Source organism: Falco naumanni, chromosome 1 (genome assembly GCF_017639655.2).
Source record: "Falco naumanni isolate bFalNau1 chromosome 1, bFalNau1.pat, whole genome shotgun sequence".
In the NCBI taxonomy this organism is placed as follows: Eukaryota; Metazoa; Chordata; class Aves; order Falconiformes; family Falconidae; genus Falco; species Falco naumanni.
The window spans coordinates 115,492,142-115,505,543 of record NC_054054.1 but is presented as its reverse complement, the minus strand read 5'-3'; the positions used below and the strand labels follow the sequence as shown (position 1 = coordinate 115,505,543).

General features: G+C 53.0%; 2 protein-coding genes across 3 annotated transcripts in view; one reads left to right on the top strand and one right to left on the bottom strand.

The window, feature by feature from the left end:
- LOC121081249 (heparan sulfate glucosamine 3-O-sulfotransferase 3A1-like) overlaps positions 1-10,766 on the top strand; it is a 35,058-nt gene extending 24,292 nt beyond the window's left edge. Inside the window, 1 exon segment of the mRNA XM_040580119.1 lies at positions 10,131-10,766. Within this exon segment, the coding sequence (XP_040436053.1) occupies positions 10,131-10,749 (619 nt within the window). The 3' untranslated portion in view covers positions 10,750-10,766.
- Positions 10,767-10,826: 60 nt separating this feature from the next.
- LOC121081254 overlaps positions 10,827-13,402 on the bottom strand; it is a 198,565-nt gene continuing 195,989 nt past the window's right edge. Inside the window, exons 8-9 of one of the 2 annotated variants that reach the window (XR_005825633.1) lie at positions 12,789-12,909; positions 10,827-11,027 (exon numbers count right to left, since the gene is read on the bottom strand). The gene's annotated coding sequence lies outside the window, so the exon portion shown is untranslated. Of the gene's footprint in view, positions 12,910-13,402 lie in introns of both variants that reach the window. The other variant, XR_005825634.1, reaches the window with a different exon arrangement.

Below are 13,402 nucleotides of genomic sequence, written 5' to 3'. Positions count from 1 at the left end.
GAGGCCACTGGGGTGTAAAAACATGGGGGGATCAAAAAATGCATGTGGCCACTGCTGGAGGTGATGCGTGCTGGGTCCAGATCTGAGGAGGAAGGGCAGGGTTTGCACTCCCCGTTGCATGGCACATCGCAGAACTGAAGCTGCTGGAGTGCCTGGAGAGGAGCACTAAGACTGGGTTAAGGATCAGGCTCGTGGCAGGCTGAGGGGGAACCACTGCAGGACTCCATGGTGGCAGAGATGGTTGATGAACCCATCCCCGACCCCAGCAGAGAAAGCTCCTTTAGATGACGCCTGGTGGTGTCTCCAGTCCGGTACAAAGGATGGAGATGTGGTAAAGGTGGCTGTGGTTAAGGGCTCTGGAGCTCTTCATCTTCTCCTGGTAGACAGATGACTGGGATTTACCAGCAATGCCACCAGGCAGGACTCAGCATATTCCCAGATGAATGCAGAAATGTGCCACGGTGACTTGGCTTTTTAGCCGTTGGAAAGAAAACAACTACAAAACGCCCCTTTTGCAAACCCCAGCTGGTCAGCCCGGAGGAAGCGGCAGTGCCACCCATGATTGCCTCAGCTCTGATGAGTTTCTTGTTCCAGCAAAGAAAATCAATGGCTTGCACGGCTAATGGCATCAGAGAGTTTCTGCTTGTCGATAGCACTTAGGCACTGGTGGTCTCTGGGAGATGCCCAGATGTGCTTCCCAGCACAGCAGATTTTCGAGAGCCTCTCGGCACAGCTCTTTCTCCCAAACTGATCACAGGGTGCCAGGACAGCAGCATCGCCTCTTGTCACTGGCATTGCCTTCACCTGGGGCCAGGTGGCCACCAGGCACCTCCCTGAGCACAGGGGTCCCCGCTTACCTGCTGCCCGCAAAGCAGCAGCTCTACCATCAATAATTAATCAGAGCAATTAGGCAGAGGGCTTGCATGCTGTAATTAGCTCAAATCAGTGCAACCTCCCTTCCTGGGGGGGGAGACGGGACAGAGAGGCAGGAGCTGAGCACCGAAAGCACAGCAGGGGGATGGTGCTGTTAAGCAAAGACCCTCTTGGTGTGCAAATGCCGCCCTGCCCCTTTGAAGCACCCAACAGCCCCATCGCGCCGGGGCTGGGGAAGCTGATGTGATGTTGGCATGTGCCTGCTCGTGCGGAGGTCTCGGGGGCAGAATGAGCCCCTTATCTTGGGGACACTGCTGCTTCCTGCTGGGCCACCTCCTCCTGGGGTCCGCGGGGCTCCGCTGCCCTGCCCTGGGCCTGGGATTGTTCCTGCTCTTCCTGAACAAGGTCATGGCCCTGAGATCCGGAAAGGGAGCATCCACCTGCGGAGCTATCAGCAATAGCCCGTGCAGACAAGCTGTTTTCTCCGTGGCATTTCTTTGATGGGTTTCCCAGCTCCTCAGGAAGGAGAAGGCTTCCTGGCTGTGGCCTCGGGACGGGGTGACGCTGGCTGTTAGCCCCCTGAATGTGACGCTGGGAGCTCCATGTCCAAGTCCCTGTTTTGGAGGCAGTGAGGTTGCTGGAGTGTTTTCTCTTAAATGCTGAAGTGGTTAAACCCACTGGTGGCCGGGAGCAGAGCTGCCCGGGGTGCTTGGCATGCAGCGGGGGTGCAACTGGGCAGGGGGTGTCTGCTGAGGACCCCTGAGAGGCTGGCACAGCCCTTGGGTGGATTCGCAGGTGCATTTGCCAGGGTGCCTTCGGGGTGGGCATACCACCTGCCTTGTCCCTCTCTCTCACCCTGCCCTGGACAGACCCCGCGTGCTGGGTTTGGGAGTGGGACGACTGGCTTTGGCTGCTTCTGGGGGTCTGGATAGGGACAGGGCAGACATCTGGGGGTCCCTGTGGTCCTGCGGGCTGGAGTTTAGGTGGAGGGTTGCACCACGGGTGCTGGCTGCATCCTGTGTTGGGCTGTCAGCCATCTCCTAAACTTCAGAGGGAGCTTAATTGGAAGGAGAGGAGGAAGGGCCGGGAAGGCAGCTCCGCTGATAAGATGCTACTTGACAGATACAGTGTGGAAACAGATGCTACGGGCTGCAGATGTAATGAGATACATAAATACTGAGACTTGGTCAAATAAACGCCAGCATCCGCTGGAAGGATGAGCCTGGGAGCTCCCGATGCCGCGAACCTTGCGGCAGCAGCAAGTGCAGAGCAGTCAGATCGGTGGGGTGGGGGCAGGGGAGGCCCCGTCTGCCAGAGCCTTGTGTTGGGGACAGTGGCACATTAATGGTGTGCTGCGTCTGTCCCCTGCAGTGATGCCTATGGGCAGGGCTGTGCCCACAGCACCCAGCAGTGACTGTCCCTGCACCCTGTGATGGTGCCTGCGCTCAGGGCCAGCTCCTGCCGCCAGCTGTGGGGTTTGGGGTATTTCCAAAGTGCCTAAAAGTGACGATATGCCCTGTGTGCTTTGCGACCTGCCCTTTCATCCCAGCACAGCCCAATGCAAGGAAGCCCTGTTTTCATGTATGCTTTGAATTTTTAAATTAAAAAAACTGCTCTGGAGTATTTGGGATAGTAAAAAACCTGTGTCCTGGGAGGGACCTGGCGGAGCTGGGCAGGGGGAGGGTGCGGGGGTGGCAGGAGCCTCCTTTGCATGTCTCGGGGAGCAAATAACCCAGGGACCATTACCTGCTCACAGAAATGAAGCAGTCCTGCTGGATGGCTTTCCAACCACGGCCCAGGGGACAGACCAGGACTATCCCAGCAGGTGATGCACTCATCCTGCATGGATCGCAGTGGTTCAGTGGGGACAGAAGAGCAGAGCCACGAGAAAACCCAAGGCCCCTGACTCTACCACAGTTGCTTCGCGAGGTTGCAGGTGTCCTCTGGGAGATGATGGTTGTGCTGTAGGTCCCCCCAGTAACACCGCGATTTCCCTGAGTGCTGCCTTCGCCCAGAGAACATGCCTTGGCAGCAGGATGGGTAGAGGTGGAAGAGATCCATGACCCCTGTTGTCCTCTCCCAGGGCTATTCCTGCCTCTTATTTTGCTCCATCCTCAGACCAATCCATTCTCCATTAAAACCAATGGCAAGGGTGTCCTTTTTGATATCAATGTCAGTTGGCATGGATTTTACATCTAGCAACACAATGAGTGATTTTCCTTTTTCCTTGCCTCTTGCTCTCTTTTCAGCTTCCTCAGTCCCACAGCTTTTCTTGCAGTTTTGTTGTTGTTTTCTGTTTTGTTTTTTAATTTTTATCAGGTTCCTGAAATGCATCTTTCCATTTATTGATTTCACCTGACATCTAAAGGAAGGCGAAGTGATAGGCACAACTAATTCCGACGTTCCCTCGCAGCTCATTAAAGCAAATTTAGGGCTTGCCAGAGCTGCCAGGGCAGCACAGCCCCTGGGTTGAGACACTGGCCTCATAGGAGGGACAAATCCACCTCTTTAGGCAGCATTTTTAAATTTTATATATATGTACACACTACTGGTTACATCAAGCTATCACTCTTTGTTTTCAATCATCTCCTGTTCATACTGTGATGGTACTTCTGGGAGCACGGGCTCCAGGGTGGGGAAAGGCAAGTGCTTGTGGTAGCGGGTTTTGATGTTTCTTAATACATTTCTGTTGTAGAGTCACTAAAAATAATTTAGAAGAAAAAGAGAAATAGTGGTAGGGGGAGGAGAAGACAACTTGCTGGTGGGTGCAGTAGCAGAGGGAGCAATGCCCGCCACTTCGGGGGAATGAGGCTGCATCAAAGCACAGTGATTGCTGTGCCTCAGTTTCCCCATCCTCCTCATTCAATAACTTCGTGCTGGAGAAGGCTCCATGTTTCCCCAGGATGGCCAGCTGTGTTACATGCCCATCACCATGGTGTCTGGCCCCTCCCTGGAGGCAAATTCTGGCAGCATTTCTGTAGGGAAGTGAGAGGGGAAATAAGCACACACACACAGAGCCCCCCCCAGCAGTTTATTTTCCCTCTCTGTGCTGCTCTCCTAGCCCTGCCACAGCACCCACCATCATGCCAGTCACATCTAGAAGGCTGCACACAAGGGAGAGAGGCAGAGAGATGCTGCCAAGTGGGACTGCAGGGCACAGGGTGCCAGTGCCCATCTCACCTTCAGCTCTGCCTGGTGTTTCAGGTGGCTGATGGAGGAGGGGGTTTCCCTCGAGCCTTGCTGGCTCCCAGAGATGACAGGAAGGTATTTTTCCTCCTTCTCCCCTTCCTCCCATACACAAAGACCAGATAATCCTGCACGAACAAGCCAACTGAATTGTTAACCATGCTGTCACTTTGCGCTGCAAAGGCAGAACTCAGGACGGGTGTTTGCTGGTGGGAGAGTGTCCGACCCTCACCATGACCCCGTGTGACATTTCTGGGAGCAGATTTGGCTCTTCCTTGCCGGAAAGGCTCTTCTGTGGGACTCAGGGTCCCACAGCTGATTGCAGAACTGTTGGGCTCTTTTGGAAAGAGCAGCATTTCTTTGATACGTTTTCCTATGATGACCTCTTTGGTGGCACTTCCTTAAAAACAGCCCTTGCCACCACCGGGACTTCCTTTCCCACTGCTGCTGCGGGCTGGGGCGTTCCAAAATCCCAGCCAGAACCCGGCCGTTGGAGCTGGAGCAGAACCAAACTGCAGCTGCTTTAAGCTGAGCAGGGCAAAAAGTAACAGAGGGCAGATTTTTTTTCTTTGAAGATCGGTCTCAGGTGTTTATTGTCATGTTCATTGACAACTCATCTCAAGCCGTGGAAAGAGGGAGGTTCCTTGGATGCTCTAATACCTGCCTGGGGGTTTTCTTTTCCCACGGTTGCATTGTATGTATCCCACTGCTTGGACCAGTGGCTCAGGCTAGTGGCAAAGAAAGAAAAAGCACCTGGAGGCTGAAACAAGGGACCTCCAAGCCCAGGCTGGCCAGGGAAGGCGTCTTGGGGTGCAGTGCAGGTGTAAGCAGTGTCTTTCTGCTGTGTCACATAACCCTGCTGCAACTTGCAGGGTGTGTAATGGAAAGGTCCCGATAGCTGAAGTCACCAGCACCTTTGGGAAAGCCCGTCTCTGTGTAAACAGGCTGTGTGCGTCTCCAGCTTCATGTTTCTGCTTCACTCCCATCCTTTATCCAGCGGATAGCTCCCGGCCTGCGTGCCCTTTCGGGGCTGCGGCCAGGTCAGTGGGACTGCAGCCAGAGATAAGGGGAAACATTGGTGTGCGGAGAAGGGGGCTCTGCAGCAGCAGCTCTCCCTTCGCTGCCACTGCTGCTGCTGCAAACAGCTGGGGAGAGCACTGCGCTGGCCCAGCAGCATGCTAGAGGGGTGCAGGGACACAAACAGTGTCCCCGAGCTGCCGCTGCCATGCCTATGCCCCAGCTGTGGGCTTTTCTGTATCTCAGCACTTGGCTGATGGTGGTTTTGCACTTTCAGGCTATACCTCTGCCGTGTTTGCTGGGGTGCTTGCAGACCCGCTCTGCTTGCCCCTCCTGCACCAAGTGAAGCCGTGACTGACCCAGCACAGCAGAGGCTGTCGGGGTGAGCGTGTGCCCACATCTCAGCCACCCCCAGTTTGCTGGCACTGGGACCATGTCATCAGGTTTTGGTGAGCAGGGACTGATCTTTCTTGTTTGCTGCTCCAGCAACAAGGAGCTGCATTGCTGCAAGGTGCAAGCTGCAAACCCCAGAGCTGGTTCAAACCCTCTCTCTGCATCCTCCTCCTCCTCCTTGGTTATATTGCAATTGCCATTTGCCATTTCAGGCAGTGCACAAACTCGCTTTGCTGCTGCAGGTGAGCTTGAGCTAGACCTGGCCGTGCACTCAGACGCAGAAGGGTGTGCAGCTGAGGTGCTGCTTTGGTACAGGTCAGTGCTGACCCTGGGAGCATGGGGTGGGGGGATGACACCATCCTTCCTCCCCAGGGCATCAGGCTTGGCGCACCTTATTCTGGATGATCCTTTCAATCCATCCAGCCTGACTGCCCGGGCTCTGACAGGCTGATGATTTTTAAAAGGTCATACTAGGACTGCCAGGGAGAAGGAACTCGCCTTCTGGGGCTAAGAGAAGATGCACATGACTGGGGCAGGCTTCACTAGAGGCCAGGGAGCATGTGGGGCCGATCGCTGTAATTGCAGCAGCTTTATTACCGCTCTGTGTTGCGACGGCATGAGGCCTTGTGAAGAGCTGCCCTTATCTGCCGACGTCAGCCTCCTTTCAAGAGAGATCTGGACTAGATTTATGTGGGAAAGGTTTGCAGCAAGTCCAGCCACAGCTGCTTTTAATGGCTCACATGCTGCCAAGGAGCCCAGGAGGTCCTGAGCAGGACATGGCTTGGTCTAGCTGGGAGCAAAGCAGCAGCTGTACTTCCAACAGCAAACACGCCTCGAGTTTTCTGGATCCAATGACCAAGTGCTGTTCCCACCTCTATGGGAAACAGCAGCACAGGGCTGTTCTTCCTACATGAAACAGGCTGTCCCATCCCAAAAATCACATTTCTGGAACAACCGGTGTTTGTTTTCTTGGTAATCACCAGCTTCTCATGCTGCTTCGAGTTGGTGGGACAGCAGCACAGGTCAACTGAGGCAAACCAGCTGTTTGAACCCATTTTCTGGCCCCTGATGGAGCCGAGGTGGGTACCCAGCATGGGCTGGCAGCAACCACCAGCAACATGTACCATTGCATCCGTTCCTCCGAGCTGAATTTCCAGAAACACAAACCTTAGGTGCTTAGTCTTGTAAGGAGGGAGCCTGATATGTTATTCTGGCTTCTTGACATGAAGTGATGCTTTCTTCCTCGGAGTTGTGCTCTCGCTAAGAACAGGGACTCGAGATCAGGTGACATCTCTGTGGACTCTGGTCTCCAGGATGGGGGTCGAGCCAACACCCTGCTTGCCCTGGGAAACTGAAAAGTCAAGTGTTTTAAAGGCATCATTGTACAGTCCATAAAGGGCTACAAAAGCCATAATAAACACGTCAGCAGCGATCAAACCCCGCACCAGGAGTGTCTGAGGGTTGGCAGCCTGTTACTGGGGTGTCTTAATGTGACCCCAGCACTAAAGTGCTGATGTCAAGGACTGACACACCAGGGTGCATCAGGAAATCCCAGAGCAGCACCATGTGCATTGCTGGGACCTGTAACCACCTGGTGCTCAGCCCCTGCACAGCATCGCCCCCCAGCCCAGCCCTCCGGGGCAGCCAGCCCTGCAGCTGGCCTGGGGCTGGAGGGTTTGCTGCAGCAGCTCCGAGGGAAGGCAAATCCAAACCGTTGCATTGCCAAAGTGAAGTCCTGCGAAGCCCATTGGCGTGGGGAAGGGGCCACAAGCCCCCTGTGAGCAGTAGCCCCATCAGCTGCCTCCAGGGCTTTGGCCGGACACAGAACAGCCGTCTCAGATGCCACTGCTGGGAAGAAAGTGTGGACCTGGAAAAGGCCAGATATGAATATGCATGCATAGCCGAAATGCTCCCTTTGAGGAAAGTCTTCCTCCCCTATTAAGTAATTAAATAAAGCTCCAAGCTCTACTAAAATTAAAATAACAGAATCCATTTATTCTGGCAGGGCTCGCTGGTGGCTGTTCTTGCCAAAAACATTTTTGTGGTTCTTGTCTTTTCAAGTGGCTCTTTTGCAATAAAATCCAGATGCCATTAGTCCAAGGAGGCCTCCAGGCAACTGTTTATGTCCATGAAAGATGCCCTTTGTAATTAATTAATCTCCCAAAAGCTGTGGTAGCACATTCCCTGTGGCTCCTGGCGTGTCCCTGCCCGCCAGCCCTGGCAGCGGAGGTGCGTGCTCATTCCTGGGCGCTGAAGAAAGCTTTTGTGTGTTGCAGCCTCGCCATGAAAGGGGTTAATCTCCTCCTTGGGAAGACACAGCGGAGATTTCAACACTTATCAAAACACAAACAGCAGTCAGCGTGCCCTTGCCCTGCTGCCGGTTCAGCAGCTCCTGCTCTTGCTCAACAGCGACTTGCAGTTGCTGTGTTATAGGGGCAGGGACCAGCCGGGGAGCGAGCTGGCAGGCGGTGGGGAAGGGGGCTCGACCTGGTTCCTTCACCCTCTCGGGGGTTCAGGTGCTTCCAGATGACTCAGTCATCACAGGGTTTCCAAAGCAGAGGGCAACGCCACCACAGCTGAGAAATGTGGGCTTGGTACACACAGGGGGAAAAGGTGATTCGTGAGGTTGCACTGAGCAAAATCACCTTATGACCAGCTGCACCGGGCCAGAGTAAAGAGCCACCCCGCCCAGTACCTCTTTCCACACGGTGCCTGGTACCAGTATTCACAGCTATGTGTATGAAAGCTGATGGGTTTTAGGGCTCATTCTCCTGTTATCGCCTCCCAGTTGAGGGCAATCAAGGCTGGAGGCTCCCTGTGGCTGAAAGTGGCTCTGGGACTCTTACATTTCATTGCCACCAATTTATTTCGTCCACCATGAATCTGGCTGGTCTGTTGCTGAACCATTTATAATTTTGGCCTTTGCAGCATCAGGTGATGGCAAATTCCACCACAGAATTATGTCCCCGCTTGGCAGAGGCCACCCTTAGTGTCAGCAGCGATCGCCTTTATGTCTTCACATCCTTCAGGATGCACAAGATGCTCTCTCATACCCTTCAGCTTGTTTCATCTCCAGCTTGAATGTCCCAAATTCATGGAGTTTTGCCCAAACAGAAACTCTCAGCAAAGACCAGCAAAGATTTGGGTTCTCTAGGACCGTGTCTGCTCAGCCTCTATGTAATGTGGTTGCAAACAGAAAGAATTGCTTTAGGAAGGGTCAGTCCTCGCTGCCTCATTTGTAACGTAACGACTCAGCCTGGGGTTTGGTTGTTATTGGGTTTTTTAGCTGTTGTTGGCTTTTCATTGTTGCTTTTTTGATAGATGAGTTTAATTTTGCTGGCATATTGCACAGGTTTGCAAACCAGATGTTGCTGCTGCAAGACGGTAACAATAATGCGGGCAGGGAGCAGTTCATCACGGCACACGGGTGTCGCAACCGCAGCAAGGTCAAAGACGAGGGGTCAGGGCATGGGGGGGATGCGGGTCCCTGCTCCTGGGGACACAGGGCTGCAGTTGCCATGAGAACTGCTGGTGGCATGGCGGTGAATGTCGCAGGCACTGCAGCCACCTCCCATCCATCTCCCATTCCCCCCGGGAAGGACTGGACTGTTGGAAGGAGACCAAGCTGTGGGGAGAGAAGCTCTGCTGAGAGCCTGGCTGGAGGGGTGGGTCTGTGTAACCAACTGGTGACAGTGTGAATCACTGGCGTGACTCCTGTCTGGGGGTGATGCTGAGGGTCATGAGAAGGCGAGGGGACGGGAAGCGGTGTAGCAGGCAAGGGGGAGCAAGGAGAGGAGCTGGAAGCACCCAGGAGGAGCAAACGGCTGCTCACGTGGTTACTACACCTTCCTGGCTTGCCTTGTTTAACATGGAGGAGCTCAGGTTATCCTGCGGCCAAATCCCACGGTCCTTCAGCAGATCACACCCGATGCCTGGCCCAGGAGGGTTTAAACTCTCAGGGCAACCATGGAGCAGGATGGACCCTGGCCTGAGCCCCCAGCCTCTTCCCACTCCCAGCTGGGAGAGCCCGCGAAGCAGCCTGCGTGTAGGATTTCTTTGGGTAGAAGAAGGAAATCACTGAGGTCAGGGGCCTGATATTGCACATTTTTATGTGACATCAGCTTGCTGCCACCTTTAAAATACCAAAAGATAGAGTCTTACAGCCTGGCCCTTGAAAATCCCATGTGCCCTGCAGGAAGGGAGTGTGTTACTCCAGAAATTCACTGTTATTCCAGGGAATTTAAGCCAATGTACAGGAAACCCCAGCGTGGAGTGGGAGGAATTTAAAGGGATAGGGCATTAGGATTGTAGAGAAGTGCTGTGTTCTTACAGTACCATTGCAAGAAGGGAGGTGGGATCCCCTTCAAGAAGCCCCTTGGAAGCCTTGAATATGCAAAATGGATTTAGGGCTAATTCTAGGTAAATAGGCAGCCAAAGGCAGTGGGGAATCAGGAGTGTGTTTAGATGCTTTGCTGCATCAGAGCATTATGGGCCTCCTGACAAGCCACACAGAGGAAGGAAAGCTGGGCTGGAGGCGTGAGGCTCAGAAGCATCCTGCCCCTGGTACCCAGCGCATCCCCAGAGCACTGCCTGCCCTCAGCGCCCCCCACCCCACCTGGGGGCATTCAGCTCTAATGTCTCCCTCTCTCCCCCTCTCTCAGGGACCTCATGCCCAGGACCCTGGAGGGGCAGATCACCATGGAGAAGACCCCCAGCTACTTTGTCACCAAGGAGGCCCCTGCCCGCATCTCCTCCATGTCCAAGGGCACGAAGCTCATCGTGGTGGTGCGGGACCCCGTGACCAGAGCCATCTCGGACTACACCCAGACGCTCTCCAAGAAGCCCGACATCCCCACCTTTGAGAGCCTGACCTTCAAAAACAGGACTACGGGCCTGATCGACACCTCGTGGAGCGCCATCCAGATTGGCATCTACGCCAAGCACCTGGAGAACTGGCTCCTCTACTTCCCCATCGGGCAGATCCTCTTTGTCAGTGGGGAGAGGCTGATCAGCGACCCCGCGGGGGAGCTGGGCAGGGTCCAGGACTTTCTGGGCCTCAAGAGGATCATCACCGACAAACACTTCTACTTCAACAAAACCAAGGGGTTCCCGTGCCTGAAGAAGGCGGAGGGCAGCAGCAAGCCCCACTGCCTGGGGAAGACGAAAGGCAGGACCCACCCCGACATAGACCAGGAGGTGGTGCAGAGACTGCGGGACTTCTACCGGCCCTTCAACATGAAGTTCTACCAGATGACGGGGCAGGACTTTGGCTGGGACTGAGGCTGAAAAAAATAATTTAAGAAAAGGAAAATATAATATAATATATATTTTTTTTACATATAAGTAGAGAGGGGGAAAATACAGAAAAAAAATAGTTGTGCTGAAACATGATTTGTTCTGATTTTTTTTCTTTTGACACCGATTAGTTTTCTTTCTTATCTGAGAGATGAGGTGATGTGTCCGTCTGGAAGAGGAGGCTGTGAACAGCAACCTGGTCCTATTGACATCGCCTGCAGTGTGGCTGCTTCCTTCAGTGGGCCCAGGGTTTGGCACTGTCTCTGTAGAAAAAAATGCAGGTGCAAAGTTTTTAGGTGTCCCCAGGTCCCCCTCCAGAAGTGACAGAGGTGCTTGGGGGAGTGCAGAGCCTTAATGGAAGGTCAGGCAAATTTTGGCTGGCAAATGCCATTTTAGACCGGACCTCATCACTTTTGGCAATGGAACAAAGGAGGTTTAATATCTAATTTGCCTTTCAAAACTTTATTTAGGGGATTTCTTTATTGCATGAAACCCTTGGTGAATTTTTTTTCATTTATCCCATTTTTTTTTACTTTTGCCCCCCCCCCCAAATCAAGCCCTTTTCATCAACCAAACTTATTTTTCATCTTACAGAAGCCAAAACCAATAATCCTTTGTTTTGTTTTGAGACAAAACAACTTTAGTAGCCAAAAGTGAAAGAAAACAAATTATTCTTTTGACTCCATGATGAAAATTGCCAGGTAGTCAAAAGGCCTCATTCACAGGAGCTGGCTCTAAACCAGTGTTCCCCGCTGCCAGCAACAGGGACTCCCTTCTCCGCTGACAGCAAAGCGCTTTTCCCAAGGGGGCCCATCTGAAGGGATCTGAGTGATGGGCAAGGAAGGTCCACACTGAGGTGATGTTCATGGTACGTCTGTCTTGAAGGTGATGGGGGACCCACCATCCCACCACTCGTATGCAGGGAGCAGGTTCACACTGTCTGCTGGATGCTATTTAAACCATAATGAAGATTTTTTTCAGTTGGACCAGTCTTAAAAGAAAAGCAGTGGAGAAAGGGTTGTTGGGGGGGGGGGGGGGGGGGGGACGACACGGGAAATGAACAAAAATCACATCCAGAAAGGGGAGAGAATGAGGAGAAGATGATGGAAGTTTTGTTGTCCTTGCCTAAAGGAGAACTGAGGGGGGAGCCAGAACAAGAGCACTGGTTGTGCAGGGCTTTAAAAATTGTCAGGCAAAACAAATCTCCTTTATCACCTTTTTTGGCTGGTAAAAAAGTCTCAGCGACAGAAATCTATTAGTGAACAGAATCTTGTATTACCCTGGACTCATTTATCTGCTGGCTCTTTATCTACAGCATTTTCTGGACTATAGGAACACCTAATTATCACTTGGTGCTGTATAAACACAGCATGATGATGCTCTCTCTCTTGAGGCTAACTTTAAGAAGCCCAGATGGGGTAAAACAAACTAAGTGGGGGATCACCTGGTAATCTGGTTAGGAAGAAGCCTAAGGATCAAGCTCGCTGGCTGCCTGCACACTGGCCAAGATCTTAATAAAATCACAGCAGAGTGGAGATTTCAAGGAGTCTGAAGAGAATTGCATCCAAACTTACAATTTAACCCAAGAGGGAGTCATTTCCACCTTGGGCTGTCTTGCTTGACAGCTTAGGGTAACAGCTTGGTGCCTGCTCAACTTCACGGCACCAAGTTCCACTGCAGGTGTTGAGCCACATCTGCTCCTGGCTGCCCTGAGCCGCCTCCTTCCTACCCATCCCCGCCTCCCTCCGTTCCTGAGGATGCAGGGTCCTGGGACCCTCCTGTCCCCTGGAAACACAAACCTACATGGATTTGCATGCATGACCCATTTCCCAAGGTAATTAAAATAACTTAATTAGTGTTGTGAGGCTCCAGGACCTTCTCCCACCGTTGTCATGCCAAAGCTTTACCTGTGTAAGCTGGTTTACCTGTTTACCTGGGTAAACATTTTACGTAACTGCCTCCTGCAAACACAGCAGAAAGGCAGATGAGGGACCACGCAGACCCCCAGCAGCCTTTTCTCTTACCTGCCTCCAGGTTCATGCAAGAGGTGACATGAGAAAATCAGAGATGATCCATCAGCTTTGGCTTCATTGTGTCATGGTCCCTCCCAGCATCGCTGCAGCTCATTGCTGGGGCTCAGAGCTTCTAAATCAGAAGAAGATGGAAGAGCATTGGGCTTTGGGTAACGGTCTCCCCAAAGTGTCACTGGAGATGAGGGGAGCAATCTGCTCCCTGCCCATGCTGGCTGGATCAAGGGGGAATGGGCTTAAGGTGTAGCCAAAAGGATGGAGTTAATTATTGGGAAAACCTTTCTAACAGCCAGGTTTGTTGGGGCAGGAGTGGGGGATGGCTGTCACCTCTCCCACGCTGTGCTCTTCTGTCCAAGTGCAAAAGCCAAGCTGGTGGCAAGGACAAGGTGTCACTCATGGGCACAGCCAAGCAGTGCCAGCACTACCTACTGAGGCACAAAATCTGAGGTTTTCCAAGCTGCAGAGAACATTGAGGCATGCTGTCTCTTTGGTATTTCAAGGAGACTTAAGGTTGGGCTGATCTGTATGTGCCTTGGACAAGCTGTCGTGGTTTCACCCCAGCTGGCAACTCAGCCCCACGCAGCCGCTCACCCGCTGCCCTCACAGTG